The 17,688-nt window shown below is 43.3% G+C and overlaps 1 protein-coding gene across 3 annotated transcripts in view; it reads left to right on the top strand.

The window, feature by feature from the left end:
• Positions 1-17,688, top strand: part of CPQ (carboxypeptidase Q) — a 157,075-nt gene that overhangs the window by 77,042 nt on the left and 62,345 nt on the right. For all 3 annotated transcript variants that reach the window (XM_053395585.1, XM_053395586.1, XM_053395587.1), the window contains one exon: positions 14,178-14,289. In XM_053395585.1, the coding sequence (XP_053251560.1) occupies positions 14,178-14,289 (112 nt within the window). The remainder of the gene's footprint in view (positions 1-14,177; positions 14,290-17,688) is intronic.

Raw genomic sequence — 17,688 nt, 5'->3', positions numbered from 1 at the left:
TGTACATGATAGTTTGGTCACATATGAACTTGCTCACATACTCGAGTTATCATAATTTCCTTTAAATCTTCTTTGATTTCTGTCTTTAGATCTTTTTTCAATTGTGCTGTCTGAATTGCAAAAGGTTCTCTTCTTCCAAAAGACTACAGTTTAGAGACAGCAATTTTCATAATAGGGTAAAGTGCTCCAGCACTTCAATATCATTTCCACCATTCTTATGGGTTCTTCTTTGTCCAAATCTCAGTTTTTAACAATTGAAACCACTGTGCTGGAAGAGATCCATGAGAGGTCTTCTTGATCAACCCCGCATCTTAAAGCTGCAATCCTAGTTCAGCTTGCACATCAGTTTTTGGGATCAGGTGACAAGGAAAAGTACCATACCCTCCACCATCCCGCTAATCAAAACCGGGATGCTTGTTTTTTGGTCCCACGCTCTCCTGGGAGTCTGCTGATTCACACAAGAGTGAAAGACCAAAAAAAAAAAAAAGAGCGTCTTTTAGTCTGGCGCGAGCCAGCTGACTCACACTAGAACATCAGACCAAAAAATGGGACATTCCAGGATCCAATCAGTAGCTTCTGTAATTCCAGGATGTCCTGCTGAAATCAAGATGGTTGTGGGATATGAAGTACCATAGCGACCTTTGCACTTGTTAGGGGCAAATATCACATTAACTTGAGTGGCTTAGCTCATCCCTTCCAACTGTATATAAAGGGTGTTCGAGGGATTTGATTTACAGCATCAGTATATTCTTGCAGAACTTCTGTGTGATTAAAAACCTCAAGTAAAACCTAATAAACATATGGTCAGGTTTGGGTATTTGAGAATCTATTCTACTGTTTCTTTTTTACGTGTACATGTCATCTCACCTTTTAGACAGTTCAGTATAACAGATCCTCAGCCCATTCCATCTATAGGCTGACAGTCATCCTTTCTTTGTCCTTTGCTTCATCACACTGGGCCCCTTCAGACATCACCTTTACTGTGCATGAGAATTTGTGCTCATGATGGTATTGTGATTGTTATACATGATCCTGCTTTCAGTATTGTTCGCACCTGCAGAAGTTTTCTGTGCATGTCCCTGTGCATAGCTTCCAGCTGAAATCCTGTAACTTTTTGTGCCACAAATGTTCAAGGTTTGGGGTGGGGGTTGTCTCACTTTTGTTCCATTATAACATCTGAGTGACCTTCCAGCGAAAGCAATAATGGGGTAACGCTGTGGAAGCATCAGAGAACAAATAATATTGAGGAATGATGTGTGAATGATCCAGTATAAATCCCTGACCAATGTTTTATAGAAAATTTGTAGGTTTTCAGTAGACAGGTAGCGAAAGCTGCTTCATCAGCTCTGGCAAGCTGCAAATGCAGGAATGCAGTCTAGCAGGTCTTTTGAGGTAATAGACCTCAATAAGCAAGAAAAGGAGAAAGCAGGAGCAGTTAAATCAGAGAATGCAAGCTGTGCAACTGTTGCTTTAGATGTAATATAGAGAATAATTTGTGCACCTAAATCAGTGGTGTATGTGTTTTACTGTTGGCTGAAATCCCACTGATTTAGCAAGCAAATCAACATGGCAGTAGGTTTAAGGAACAGCATTAACCAATTAGATGAGGACACAACCCGAGAATTTATTGTACTCCTTTTTTAAAAAAAAATGTTCACCATCTTTTCATTGATCCAAGTACAAGATATGCACTTGAGAATTAGAATAGACAGCAAACTGAATTGTAATGTTAAAATCCAGAACATGAACATGAAACACAGTGTGGTGTAATGGTCTGAGTGTTGGACTAGCACTTGGAAGATCTGGGTTAAAATTTCCCTTGAGTACTAGTTGCTGGGAATCACAGGCAGGCAGACTGCTTTTGTGCTTATGCAGGCTTCCCTCAGGAATCTGGTCAGCCACAGTGAGAACAGGATCCTGGACTAGATGGGCCTCATCCAGCAGCCTCATCTTATGTTCATGGAGTTCACTGGGTGTTCTTGGGTGTTCTTGGGCGGCTCATCAGCTTACCTCACAGGGTTGTTCTGAGGAGAAAATGCATGGGCCAGAATCATGTATGCTGCCTTGAGCTCCTTGGAAGATAGGCAGGATATGAAACATGTCAAATAATGTAATCTTGTGGCACCAAAACCAAACAAACCATTGCCATTTTAGGTTGAATCAATAGGAGCATGCTATTTGGACTTGGGAAACTAATACATATCACTCTTGCACTTTGATTAGTGGTTCAATTCTGGGTCTCTGGGAGCTTTAAGCATAAAACGAAACAGCTCTCTGTCAGCAATTTTGGGGCACCTTGTTTAACAGCAGTGGATTCTACACACAACTGACAGTCACATGTGTATCAATAGTTAGCAGATAAATGAAAAGGGAAATTCTGAAACATCTTTTATTACTTAAGTATCACCATGTTGACATGTCCCTCAGCAACCAGGTGTGTTCAGATTTATGCAGATTATCAGCTTATAATTGTAGTTCAATTCAAGGCATCTACAAAACAAGCTGATGTGCTGAACTCTGCCTGAGAAAAATCTCAGGGCTTGTCAAAATGGTTTAATATACCTCATTCTGGCCTGCTAAGAAAAACCTCCATTTTGCTTTAGTAGAAATGATGGATTGCCCGGGACATTCAGGCCACCAGCAACACCCCAAATGAAAAACAATAGTTTTAATGAAAGAAGGCTTTCCTTGAAAACCTCTGGAACTTCTTTCTGAAAGAAAAACTCCCCTGATTTGCTTCAAATGTCACTTCAGGAGACATTTCTGTGGCAACATTATGGCTTCGTATTGAATTCAGAATGAGAAATTTCAGGATCTCCCCTGTAAGTGATGGCTGAATACTTCGGCATAAATGGCAGGAGCTGAAACAAGTGTGTGAATTCCAAATTTCCTGCTGTTAGATTGTGGGTGTGTCAAAAACAAATTTCTCCTTAAGCCGTTGTAAGTACATCTTTCAAAGGATGTACTTTTGAAAGCACACAACATTAAAATAAACAGTTATACTGAGGCAACTCCCTGGGCTACTTCCCCCTCCCCCTTTTCTTTTCCCCCTTTTCGTTTTTGGTCAGATGAAAGAAAAGGGGCCCCCTTAATCAAGCCTTTGCTATTTGGGATATTCAGAGCAAGCAAACATGGTCCGTGCAGTTTACTTCTGTGCTCAGCAGTTCCGGAACAGAAACCAAACAGCCATATCTGTTTAGACTGCACCCATTCTGCCTGCCCTTTGTAGCGGTGCCAGAGCTCTCCACATCACTGACTTGAGGCTTGCCGTTAAAAACAGAGCCCGCTTCACTTTGTTCATGCGCCTGAAAGCTGTTCACAAGATGGGATGCCAGCTCCGAAATTCTTTCAAGATTGGGCATGGGGGTGGGGGAAGGGAGAGGGAGGGAGAGAGGGAATTATAGTCCGTCAGTGAAAGCTGTCAAGAAAATGAATCGAAGGAAAGTATTTGTTTTGACTTCTCTGTGATTTGTTTGTTTCAGCATTATGTTCCCCGTCAGTAAGCCTTGGGGAGGGGGGGGGAGTGTAATGAAACTGTAATTTTAAAATACCGGCTCACAAAGCAGATGCTTTGCTTCTTCAGTTGTGTTGGCTTTCTGAGCAGCTAATGAAAGATCAGTAAACTATGAAAAAATAATGAGGATGCAAAGGGTAATCTGGCTTTGTTCTGAAGCCGAAATGCAAAGGAAAAGAAAAGTTGGGGAGAGAAGAGTCCAGATAAAGCCTTTTTTTTTTTTTTTTTTGGAAATTGGGGACCAAGGCTTAATTTGAGCCAAAGGTTACGCAGACTTAGCTTCTAGAGCTCCTTTCAATGGCAAGCAAATTCAGTGCCAAAAACCAACCAAGGCTCTTATTTTTAGTTGCTTCAGTTTTAGCTGTTGGCTGCTGCTGCTGCATTGCACATTCTGTTCCCAAGTCCAGGGAGAGGAGAACCTATATAGATTGCTACCAGGACACTGGCTTCATCCTAGATATGAGGAGCATCAGATGGTGTTAGAAATTTTTGTTTGTTTGTAAGGTAAAGGTAAAGCTAAAGGGACCCCTGACCATTAGGTCCAGTCGTGGCTGACTCTGGGGTTGCGGCGCTCATCTCACTTTATTGGCTGAGGGAGCCGGCATACAGCTTCCGGGTCATGTGGCCAGCATGGCTAAGCTTCTTCTGGCAAACCAGAGCAGCACACAGAAACGCCGTTTACCTTCCCACTGGAGCAGTACCTATTTATCTACTTGCACTTTGACATGCTTTTGAACTGCTAGGTTGCGGGGATTTGAACCGCCAACCTTCTGATCGGCAAGTCCTAGGCTCTGTGGTTTAACCCATGGCGCCACCCACATCTCTTGTTTGTAAGCTACTTTGAGGATATTCCATATACGTGGAACCTGCAACAACGGTGCCAGGCAGCCATGCCCTCTATTAGAATATGCCATTCCATTCCACCTGCAATGACAACTGGCATTTCAGGCTCACGGAGAATATTCAGTCCTTATTGGACTGTTTTTCATTACCTTCACCCCCCCTTTTTTTTTTAAAACACAACTTGTGCAAACCTCAGGGTCGTCGTCCCCCAAGCCCTTTGATACCTCCCTTTTGTGTGCAGATGGTCTTGCCTTGGTTACTTAAGGATCTGCACTCAGAAATCTGAGAATTGATTGCAATTTTATTTATCTCTATCTGACTCTGTGCTTGCCCACAAGTGCACACACACAAATATTTATCTATAAGCACACACACATTATACATAAATAAAGTAAAATAAATTGCCCCTACTGGATATCGGAGGTACATTACTTGAGATCAATAATAGTGACCATTCTTTGTCCTGTAAGGAAGTCTCGTAAGACCCAGGACTGAGCTCTACCCTGATCCTCCTGTTGTGCATGTGCTGAGCAGTGCCTCATTGGCCATTTGAGGCATTCCCATAGCTCAGTGGGAGAGAACATGCAGAAGATGGCTCCAATTTCAGTGCAGTTATAACAAGTCTCAAGGTTTGGGAGAGATCTCCACACCAGGGACCTTGGAGAGCTATCACTAGGCCGATCTCATACCCTCCATATATTTTGGCTGGGTTAGAGAGCTGATGGGAGTTGTTTTATGAAACATTTGAAAGGTGCCAGGTTGAGCGAGTCTGGAACAGAAAATATTGGGCTGTATAGACCACAAGAAGCACAGGGCAATTCAGTGGCTCTTTATCCTGGTCATGGCTAACCAGAAAGGCAGACTAAATTATGAAAACTAAGTAAATGTATACACACCTGGATAATAAAAAAAAGTCATACTCCCAACATTAGTAGTATAATGACTGAAAATTTAGAATCATAGAATTGTAGAGTTGAAAGAAATCCCAATGACCATCTAGTCCAATCTGATGAAATGTAGGAATCATGGTTAAAGAATCCCTGACAGATTGCCATCCAACCTCTTAAAACATCCAAAACAACGATCTTCCAAGGTAGTCCATTCCACTGCTGGAACAGGCCTTACCACCAGAAAGTTCTGCCTAATGTTTAGTTGGAGCAACAGAAAAAAAGCTTGTTCCATTTTCCATGTGACCACCCTTCAGATATTTGAAGATGGCTATCTCAGTCTCCTCTTCTGCAGGCTAAACATACATAACTCCCTCAACTGTTCCTCACAAGGCTACATTTCCAGACCCTTGATCATCTTGGTGGCGTCCTCTGCACACAGCTTGTCAGTGTCCAATTGCTTCCTAGGCAGTTGTGAAGCATTTGGATACACATACACACACTTCTGTATTTCAATCCATGCGGATCCGCAGTACATTTTTTCCAGCCCTGGTTTACGTCTTCGTGAATTACGAGGAGCAACTTGTCACGGGGACTCACAAGAGCTATCCATGAGCTGCTGGATGTGTTCCCCTGGTGTGTTCTTCAGTGGCAAGTTCCTTAAAGCGGGCTTTGTATAGCCATTCAGTCTTCTCTGCTTCACGTTTTGTCTGCCGGCAGGGTGATCCAGGATTCAGTCTTTTAACGGGGGCAGCCAAGGTCTGCATGGCAGGGGTTGGGGGAGCATCTATTTTGCTTTTTTATGTCTTGGAAGTAAAGTGTCTGGTTTCCTTGTGACCTCTCAGGGGCTGAAAGGAAGAGCACTAATGGGATATAAAGGCACATCCTCTTTGTCGCTCCCCACCACTAGTCAGAGAATACCCTCATGCCTGCTAATTGGCCACATGGAATGTAGATAATGAAAGAGACCTCGGAGAGCATAGCGCTCTTAACTTTAGTGTGGCGAAGAAAACACAATGAAGTCTGTTTCGACACACCACCTGAATTGGCCGACCCAGGCTGTACGTTTGCTCTGCTCTACCTCCCAGATGTCTTTTGTTTCTCAGGGAACTAATTGCTCCTCACCCCCAGTTAGCCTGTTTGCTGTTGGTCATCGATTTCGTTCTTCATTAGTCCTATAGTAGTATCAAAACCAGACTAAATGTAGCTTTTTAAGAAGATGTGCCCTCTTCCTCCTGAGAAATCTCATTCTACATACACACACACACACAGAGAGAGAGAGAGAGAGAGAGAGAGAGAGAGAGAGAGAGAGAGAGAGATCTTGTTTAGGAAACCAACAGACACCACTTTAACCACACACCCTACCACACTTATGCACCTGATAAAAATCCCACGATCAGCTTCTCTTTACAGAATTCTGACCACCAAGCTACTGTGGAATAAGGGCACAGCCATCTTCATCCCTAGGCAGAGTGAAGCAGTTGCCTCAGGTGACTGATGCTTGAGGCAGCAGCCTCTCGCCTGTTCCTCCTGAACCTTCTCTTGGCTGGAGGACAAAGCTGCGTATTCTGCATGCTGTGCCCTTGGACCCTCAAAGTAGCCTGCTACCTCAGTAATGGTGGATTGCACTGTCCCATTGTCAGCGCTGAAGTAAGATTCGTAGAATTGTAGAGCTGGCAAACAGCACGTGAACAACATTCTCCATAAGAGGCAGAGGAAATTCCTTCTACTCAGTGGGATAGCATATGCAGGGTGAAGGCGTCACAGTCTGCTTCTGTGTATATCAGTGAGACAGATGGTATTATTATACCCCCGTGAGATTGGCACACAAGCTGGTTGCAATGCCCCCAGAACTTCTTTGGGACTGTAATCAGCAGTGCCCATAGGTAGTGAGATTTTGGGATGGGGTGCTCAAGGAGATCAACACTGCAACTGGGCAAGCAGCTGTTGTAACACCCCCCAAAAATATGAATGTAATTTTCACTCTTTGACTCAGAAGCTTGCATTTAAGGGCTTGTTTTGATTCATATTAGTTGCAGCCAGACCTGAGATAACAGAACTGTGGAAGAGTGACAGGACTCTTGCCTTAAATCTCTGGTACAGTAAACTGTGGGGAACAGTCATTTCGGAGAAGCTTTGGCATTAAATCCATGTCCTGAAAGGGCAATCATAGCAGGATGCCTTTTTTGCAGAGTGGAGTCATTTTATTTGGGCTGGACGTATCCTTGTACTGACATTACGAGGATGCTTCCAGTACAATATACGACAATTAATGATTCAAGTGTCTGAAGAATTATAATCAGCTCCTGATGTTTATGATACCTTAAGTCCTTCTGTCTGACGAATCTGAGAACAATTGTCTTCTTCTACAGTAGATATTCTGTTTGCTCGGCTGTCGGGCCATTGTAGTTGTCGGGCCGTTTCTCTGTCCCGGAATTTTATTTGTACATTGGTGTTTCTGTTTGACGTTTGTGTCAAATAAAGAAAAAACAAAAGGGGAAGAAAACTGGGGTAAGCAGCACATGAACAACATTCGGCATCAGAAGAGCTTTTCTGTGGTGCTTTGTCAAAAATTGTGGGTTTTTTTTTGAATTGTAGAGTTAGAAGGGACCACAAGGGTCATCTAGTCCAGGGATCAGCAAACTTTTTCAGCAGGGGGCCGGTCCACTGTCCCTCAGACCTTGTGGGGGGCCGGACTATATTTTGGAGAGAGAAAATGAATGAATTCCTATGCCCCACAAACAACCCAGAGATGCATTTTGGTGAAACAGTCCACAGGCAGGTAGGATCTCAGCCATCGTACCAGACAGAGCTGTACTGAATTGTGTCGGCCCCCCTCCAATACTCTGGAGAAGCTGGAGCCTCTGCCCTAACATACCGCAGCAATGGGGCAGGCTAAAAATTATACTAGGGGGTTATTTGGCAAGCAACCATGAAGATGTTCATAACAAAGTTAGAACAATAGCTGAAAATTATCACTGTGAACAGAAATCAGATGCTGGCAGTTCTCGTAATGGTAGCAGCTGACAGAAAGCCCCAAAACAGTATTTCAGTGACTGGTGACTTTGGATCTGCTGGATCCAAAAGACCCACAGATCTCTTGAAAGGCCCAGTCTCCTGCCCTTGTTTTAGTTTAGGTCTTCCGTACCCCCCATTTTAATGAGGTTGACTGGAGAGGAAAAGGTATATTAGTGACAGGTGGTGCAGAATCATAATATTTCTACACTTGTTTTTAGGTTTGCTGTTATCTAGGGAGGAAAAAGATGTGTTCTTTAACTCTGTAAAAACAGGAATATTGTTAGCAAGAAATTAATGATAAATGTTACTAATTAGGAGCTGTTAAATGATAAGCAACTTGCAATAAAGAAACAACAACATGGTGAGAAAACTGATTCAAGTGTAAGTTGAAAGATTCAACTTTGCAATCTTTCTTTTTTGTGTGTGTGCATGTAGCTTTACAACCTCTTTGCAAAGCATATGTCCATATTTTCTAGATTTTAAAGTTTTATGGTACTAGGTCCCAGCTTAGCAATTATCGAAATCATGAAGCTTATTAAACAGGAGAAAAGGAGAGTCCTGTGCTCATGCTCTTACATCTTGCCACAGGAAAAAAGAAAACCGGAGAGCATTTTTTAAAAAAACAACAACCCCAAAATCAAATGCCAAAGATAATGGGTGGAATTAAACATCACTTTCTTCCAGTCCTTTACACTGTGTGTATTTTTAAAGTACACAGCAGCCATGAGGTGGGGGAAGGATGGGGAACCCACCCACCAACAGCTGCTCTTTGCAGTGGGAGAGAAGTTCCCATTGATGCCAATGGGGCCTTTCCTCCCAATGCAAATAGCAGCCATGGGAGGGGGCAATCTAGATCAGGACTGTAGCAGGTACAAAGAGTTAAATCCTCTCTGCACATGTCCTTGATCCAGACTGAGACACCGTATGGATGCCATTTACTTTAAAACAGACAAGAAGCTCATCACATCTAGTTTGCTTCTTTGTTAGTGACACTTTCATTTTGGGTCTCTCAGGCAGTTCAGCAGATTTTTACAATCAAGAGGAGACCACAGTAAACCTATAGTTATCCACTCCCTCTGCAAGATTTCCCATCATGGAGAGGATAGCACAGTGAGATGTCACCCTGTCATGTACTACTGCTAGCTTCCACAACCTCGTGCCCTCCATCTGTTGCTGAATGCAGCTCCCATCATCCCTGATCATTGGCTATGCTAACTTGGGCTGATAGAAGCTGGTCCAACAGCATCTATCCTCACGGACAGGATAGCACAATGAAATGTTACTGCGCAGGAGTGTTGCATGAAGGGGAAAATGCATGGACTGCCATGCATCAGCTGCCTTTAAGGGAAGACTCCTTTGAAAATGTGAATTTTAGGCCAGGAAATCTTTCCTTCTGATGGGCCACACAACAGAGCTGTTTGCTGAAAGGTCAGCATGCAAGAGCCAAAAGGAACCTATTGTACTGGATTCAGAACCCATTGAAAGAAAGCATAAGGGCTGCTAACAAGCAGATTGTCCTGTACTAGAATACTATGATGTTTTACACACTCTTGTAATAGACTTGAGAATAAGAAGAAACGTGGAGTGGGAGATTGCTTTGGGAGAAGTTAGGGCATCCTGACTTTTTTTTCCAAAAAAGAAGCAACTCCCTAATATGGGTTTGCATATGTGAGTGGGAGGACAAAGAACCCCCTCTGCCTGGTTTCCTCGTTTTTATTAAAAACAGCTTGTCCTGGTGAGAACACAGCACATGACTGACAAGGGCTGGATAATCGTCATAGTGCTGGCCTGCCAGGAAACTGAATTAGTCATCGTGCATCTGAAATGTACCCAGCATTTAATTTCTCTTCTGCTATTATCCTCGATAAGGATTCGGGGACAAAAAGGCAATGCTTTAGCTGTGAAACTGTAGTAAACCCCAGGCTCACATGGACGGGTTGCTTAGAAATAGCCCTAATCCTTAAATACCTTTCTGAAACAGGCAAAACATGATCCTGGATGCACATGTTGATGCTTCCTCAGCATATTAAACATAAATAAAATGGTACACCTGTATCAGGGAAGCTGCATTGCTCTTGCAAATCACGTCGGAGGGCATGGGATATGTTGTTGTTCCTCTTGGTTGTGAGCTAGCAAACAAGAAAGAAAGAAAGTGAAGGATATACCTGTGTTTGTGCCATGGCTGTTCAAGGGAGATGTGGTCAACCTCTCTAACTCTGAATTAGAAACAAATGTTGTGGAAGATTAACTCTTATGATGTGAGCTTATAAATATATAATAGTATGTAATATTTCCACAGAATGTATGTAGGGTGTTTTGCCTTGGAAAGAATCCAGTGCTTTGTCTCCTAGGTAGTGGTGCCATCAGGATGGGACTTTGGGGGCAGAAGTCCAAGGCCCCACTCAGCAGAGCAGGAGCCCCCCCCCCTAAAGCAGCAGGATAGATTTAGGGTGGAGAGCCAGTGTGATGTAGTGGTTAAGAGTGGTGGACTCGTAATCTGGTGAACCGGGTTCGATTCCCCGCTCCTCCACATGCAGCTGCTGGGTGACCGTGGGCCAGTCACACTTCTCTGAAGTCTCTCAGCCCCACTCACCTCACAGAGTGTTTGTTGTGGGGGTGGAAGGGAAAGGAGATTGTTGGCCGCTTTGAGACTCCTTCGGGTAGTGATAAAGCGGGGTATCAAATCCAAACTCTTCTTCTTCTTACCACAATATACTTTGCCATTTAAAGAGACCACCAGCCCCATTAAAACCTTTGGAGGCTCCTCCAGATATCTTTTTTTATTGCACACATTTGTGATGGTTTGTGTTCATGATTCTATCAGGGTGGTCACACACAATCCTGTTTTTAATACTATTTGGTCCTGCAAAGATTTTGGTGCAGTCTTATTACTGCTTTACTTTTGATCCATAAATATGCTGTAACCTCTTGCTGAAATCCTATAACTTTTCATACTACAGGTGTTCAGAGGAGAAATACCCCTGGAGAGTTGGATTAGTGGTACACCATATATTTGGCATAATGAAGGTTCCAGGTTAAATCACTGCAATCTCCAGGCTTCAGTTAATGTAAAAGTCTGAGACTCTGGAGGGCTACTGCCAGTCAGAGTACACATGCCCAGTAGGGCAGATGGTCAAAGCGTCTGACCTGGTAAAAGACAGCTTCCTCTGTTCTTTCCAAACCTACTTGAATAGCAGCCTCTCTTTATCTAACATTCTGAAATTTGCTCGTACACTTTTATGCCACCAATTTCTGCTCCCATGACAGATTACACCACTTTCTGATTCAAAGATGCCTGCTGTTGTAATGCGAGTTCTTTCACAGGAACAAAAAGTAATTCTCCATCAGGTCTTTTCGCAAATCTATGGTTGCCAGGGAACTTCTCACCATATTAGCTGGGTAGTCCTTCACTGCTATGGGAAAGGCATCACTTCTGCTGTAAATTCAGGTTTTCAATTCACTTATAAACTAGGCCATAATTCACTTCCAGGCATAGGTGCATTTTCGTCATCCAGTGTTTGATGAAAACAGCTCACCCAATTGACAGTCATGCCAGCATACTCTTTCTGATGGTTAACATCTCCTTCTGTTCACATGCCAGCTATTTAAAAACTTGTCTTGGTGGATCTCCAATATTCTGTTGTGTACAGCATCCCATTTATTGTTTTTGCTTTTCTTCCTTTCCTGTCACCTTGTGGCAAATATGAGAGGGCCTGCTGAAATATTTACTGTGTGAGCCAATCTGTGTCTAGGTATCTTAAAGTGCATTTACTTGCTTGCTTGCAAATCATTGGTTACTTTTTTTGGAACATAGGAAACTGTCAAACCAATGGTCCATCCAGCTCTGACTGGCAGCGGCTCCCCAGGGTTTCACACCAGGTATCCCTCTCAGCCCTACCTGGAAATTGCACCTGGCACCTTCTGCACCCCAAACAGTTGCTCTACCACTGATTTACAGCACTGACTGGAATACTCAAGGCAATGTGTAAACAGTTCACTTGAAGGGTCACCTTAGCGCCCCACCCCCATATATACTCACTTGGACGCTTCATAAGAACATAAGTCCAGCATCCTATTTGTGATTCCCAGCAACTAAGTTTCCCAGCAAACTTGTGGCGGTGAGATTCCGTGGCAGAGTTACCACCACTTCCTAAGTCTTGCCAGCTCCCATTGTTCCCACTGGGAACTAACTACCGTATTTTTGGCTCTATAAGACTCACTTTTCCCCTCCTAAAAAGTACGGGGAAATGTGTGTGCGTCTTATGGAGCGAATGCAGGCTGCGCAGCTATTCCAAAAGCCAGAACAGCAAGAGGGATTGCTGCTTTCACTGCGCAGCGATCGCTCTTGCTGTTCCGGCTTCTGAGATTCAGAATATTTTTTTTCTTGTTTTCCTCCTCCAAAAACTAGGTGCGTCTTGTGGTCTGGTGCATCTTATAGAGCGAAAAATATGGTATGTCAGCTCCAGGCAAAAGGGGCTTGTGGTGAGCACAAGGGGGCTTGCTTTTGTTTCAAAAAGCAAAAAAGTTATTGTTAAAGAATGGGTTTTACATTAATTTTCACAGCAGTAAACAAATCTAAGTTTAGCTGGGGAATGAATAGTTGGGCTTTGGACAAGGGCAAATATGCATCTGAGGAACCCCGGGGGACATCTTGGGGATACTTGAGTGGAAAAACAGCTGACAGGCAAGGGGTCTTTCTCCCAAACTGCTCTTCCAATCAAAATTGCAGGCTCTTGATGCTGCTTTTCATTTTAAACAATTTTGGCTTTGTTACAAGGATTTGTGTATAGCATGCAGTTTAGCCCCTCAATGACTCCTGTTGTTGTTGTTTAGTCGTTTAGTTGTGTCCGACTCTTCGTGACCCCATGGACCAGAGCACGTCAGACACTGCTGTCTTCCACTGCCTCCCGCAGTTTGGTCAAACTAATGCTGGTAGCTTCGAGAATACTGTCCAACCATCTCGTCCTCTGTCGTCCCCTTCTCCTTGTGCCCTCCATCTTTCCCAACATCAGGGTCTTTTCCAGGGAGTCTTCTCTTCTCATGAGGTGGCCAAAGTACTGGAGCCTCAGCATCAGGATCTGTCCTTCCAGTGAGCACTCAGGGCTGATTTCCTTAAGAATGGATAGGTTTGATCTTCTTGCAGTCCATGGGACTCTCAAGAGTCTCCTCCAGCACCCTAATTCAAAAGTATCAATTCTTCGGCGATCAGCCTTCTTTATGGTCCAGCTCTCACTTCCATACATCACTACTAGCTTTAACTATACGGACCTTTGTTGGCAAGGTGATGTCTCTGCTATGATATTAGTGCATCATATTATAACAGTCTAAGGCAGCCTTCCCTAACCTGGTGCTCTCTGGATGCTTTGGACTACAACTCCCATCATTCTTGGCTAGCATTGCTAATGGGCAAGGGTAATGGGATCTGTATTCCAAAACATCTGGATGGGAGCCAGGTTGGGAAGAGGTTGATCTATGGTAGTATTTCCCAAACTTGGGTCTCCAGCTGTTTTTTGAACTACAATTCCCATTATCCCTGATCACTGGTCCTGCCAGCTAGGGATGATGAGAGTTGTAGTCCAAAAACAGCTGGAGACCCAAGTTTGGAAACCCTGATCTATGGTATTTAAAGCCTAGCAACAAAGATTATCAACATACGCTTGCAGTTGCATGTTGGAATGATCAGCCCAGCAACTTGACCATTTAAACAAATAAAAAATCATCTTATATCACTTCCTATTGGGACAGAACTAATTGCAATGCCATCATTAGACTCAAGAACATATTTGTGCAGGCATGGTTCAAGCTACAGGAATTAAATCCTCTGAATGGGTAAAACGATTGAAGGGTCACTGGAGAGTATGATTGTCCCAGTACAGAACTTTTGTATAATTATCCTTTCTGTGTTATATTTTTAGGTTGTCCTGGTCAGTGGACATCTGGACAGCTGGGATGTAGGGCAAGGAGCCATGGATGACGGCGGTGGAGCATTTATATCATGGGAAGCATTATCGCTCATTAAAGATCTTGGTAAATATTTACCTTTTAAAAAATTATCTAATGAGTAAAGAATGACAACGCTGCTTAAACTTTTTAAAATAAGCGATAGCAAGGGCATTTTACCGAATCCCTGGCCATTTGCAACGCAATTATTTCTCAGAGTTTCCCCTCCTAATAGTAGCAACATTGTGGCAAGACTTTCATATTTTTCAGATCTGTGATCTTACAGAAACTGAAGTCTCTTTGTTTCTTGAAAGCCAAAATAAGGAAACAGCTGTATTGACCGTAGTGTTGCTGTATTCATGAAAACACTATATGAGCCATATCGTATACACCTGAGATCTCTTTTATCTGGATCCATTATGCGGTCCATGGTGATGTCCATCACGATGCTCTACCCTGCTTTTATAGGATAAATCTATTTGTTATGTGCCACAGTTATATTCCTTGAAGGAACTCGGGGGCCAAGTGCAGATGGTTGGCCAGTTTTATCATTACTGTGTGAGGTAGAATCGACTAAGAGAGTGCACACTTTGTCCAAGACCACCCAACAAGTTCTATGGTTAAGCAGGGATGTCAATCCAGATATCCTCAACGCCAGCCCAACATTCTGTCCACTACAACATACTGGCTTCCATGCTTAGCATCAATAGCATTCTAAGTTCAAAATAATCTGCCCTATAAGGCAGATCTGTATGACCCCTATTTTGCAGGGGCTGGAAAAAATGGCTTGCCTTTGGCTTGCAACTCCCACTCTTATTCCCTAGGATTAAATAGAGTGAGGGGGTGTTTTGCGTGTAAATTAAAGCATCCACCCCATGCTTCCAGGTTTTTGTGGCCTCCCCAACTCACCCAACCCCAATGGAAAGTGGCTGATCATGACAAGTACCGACCATTGAGTGAGTTCACCTGCTTGGCCCTCTCCCCAGCACTAAATGAAAGAGGCCCCCAGATGAAACATCACTTGCACATTGCCCCTGAAAAGAGGAATTGCATCAGCCAAAAGAGAGTAAGAAAAGGAACACCGATTCGCATAAAATTAGCATGTGCTAATTCAGATACATAAATTCCAAATTTAGACATAGTTGCTATAATTTAAATATATACAGTACATCTCGCCATAGTGGGAAAGAGTGTAACTGAGAGACTTGTGTGCCTCCTCAGATTGCTGTCCAAGTGGTAATCCTTTATAGTTCTTTATGCTGGACTTGGCCTAGACAACCCTTCTCTGGCAGCCTTCCAAACTGAGGATCTTGAGCATCTTCTAATCCTGCATGGGGTGCCTGCCAAGTCAGAAGTGTCATTTGATGTGGTGCATGGTAGCACACGAGGTTCCGTCTCTCACTTATTCGGTCCCCCAAAGTATCGAGTAGCCTAGAAGTCTCTTGGGCAGAGTCAAAGTATTGCTTTGAACCATGTGAGCTGCCTTTGCTGGCAAAGCAGACTTCCTATTAAAAATGGGAAGGTGCTTTCGAGACCTCTGTGATATCACAGAGACCTCTGAGTCGTCCTCTCATTTACTTCTGGTAAGAAAATCTGTGGCAAAATTGATTCAGTTAAAGCAGCCCCACTTTCAAGCTCTCCTCCCCTTTCTGTCCTATCCCATCCCATTAGTTATCCCCTCTCTCAGTGCTGAGAAGAAAGCAGAGTCTTCTGCTCAGTTGCTAGAGCTTCTGCAATATCCACTCTTCTGCCTGGTTGGCTGGACCCTTCCTTGCCAATGTGCATGAAGGCAATAAGTGATGATCATCCCTCACCCCCTTGAGCAGCTCAGTTGAGGATACATCCCCTAAGGATGAAGAGACTGACCGTTCCTGAAGTGAAATATTGTTTGAAAATAACCCTGCAGAAGATGCTACGCTACAATGAGTTAAGCACCATATGGAATCTTGGGGACTCAGCTGTTTATTCAGCTTCAGTCTCAAGGGAAACGTATTCGCAATTCAGTCTCGTCTATTGCTTATTTTTTCCATACCATAAAAGGACTCCATAACAATTTATCTGAAGAAATTTGTGAAGTTACTCATCTCGTTTTTAAGGAGCTCAGCCACAAGTCTCTTCCTTCCTCCTGATTTTGGTCACATCACAGCTTCTTTATATAGTAAGTCGTGCTCATCAGGATCACTTTGCATAATGTCATACATTCCATAAGCCAAATAGATATACAGTGTAGGGGGCACTCTATTGTCCCTTACCCAGGAAACTTAAGAAGCTGACTTACCCTAGGCCACACTGTTTCTCCATCCATTGGGGGGGGACTTTTCTTGAGGGTCTTTCCTTTCACCCCTGACTCTTTCCTGATTTTCCTTTCCTGATTCTTTAGCTGGAGATGCTGAGGTTTTTATTTATTTATCAAAAGATTTGTGTACTACTAGGGCTCATCCACACTTCCACTGATCTCATGCCTAGGCAGAACGAGTCCTAGCAGTTTTCTGCTTCTCCCACACTTTCTAGGCTCAGGTCTATGTAGTTTTGCCTTTGGCACTCCACTTTATCCCGGAAAACCCACCCTTTAGCGATAAATCAGAACAAACTGCAATCCGTAGAAAACCTGAATGCCATTTGTTTCAATTCCACGCAAAAGAGTGGGTTTCGCTGGGGGAAAGAGATGAGGCAAACAGAGGTGTGGATAAAGCCATACTGAAAGATGTTTTCTAGGTGTTTAAATGTTAAAACAAAAGGTGCCTGCTGAATCACTATTAGCAGAGCGTTCCACCATACTGGTCCGACAACCTCAGGCTCAGTTTCTTGATTCTATCAGATGAGTCTCGCCGACTTGGAGAATGACCAGTGGTTGAGCTGGGATATAAGGGCTTAGGTGGTCCCTAAGGAGTGGCTCTGAAATATGAGAGACCCCATCAGCATTTGGCATTCTGTTGGCTCTTGAGGACACAGCTGTTTAGGGAAGCATTTCCCTGAATTTGAACTTACTGATCTAATTGTTTTGATTGCTTTTTAAACTGTTTTAATTGCTATGCTTTTTAACTTGTTTTATTGTCTTATTTTAATTCTGGATATTTTAATGCTTTTATGGAATTATTTTATTGTGTGCTTTAGCTATGTAAAGATTGTATAATTGATTGTATACTTGTAAATCTCTTAGAAGCTTCTTTTGGCATGTAGGAAGTGTATAAATTAATTGATGCTGATGATAATGATGATTTTCATACCATACCAGTAAGATCATAAAAACTGTCGTGGCAGCACAGATGCTAAGAAAATAATCCACTGGAAGTTCTTTTGCCCAGTAAACCATAGCAGAGGCACCATTCTGAGGGAGAATGAGCAATGTTGCATGTGTGATGTTGAGCATGAGATTGGGTGTGTGACATCAGGACATCAGGAGGAGCCATGCGGTGGAATTAAACATGGCGGCAGCGTGGCTTCAATGGCCATCAGCTCCTCCTCCTTTTACCACCACTGGCAGGG

This window comes from Podarcis raffonei, chromosome 7 (assembly GCF_027172205.1).
Source record: "Podarcis raffonei isolate rPodRaf1 chromosome 7, rPodRaf1.pri, whole genome shotgun sequence".
NCBI classification, from domain to species: Eukaryota; Metazoa; Chordata; class Lepidosauria; order Squamata; family Lacertidae; genus Podarcis; species Podarcis raffonei.
This window is presented reverse-complemented; position numbering and strand designations above follow the sequence as displayed.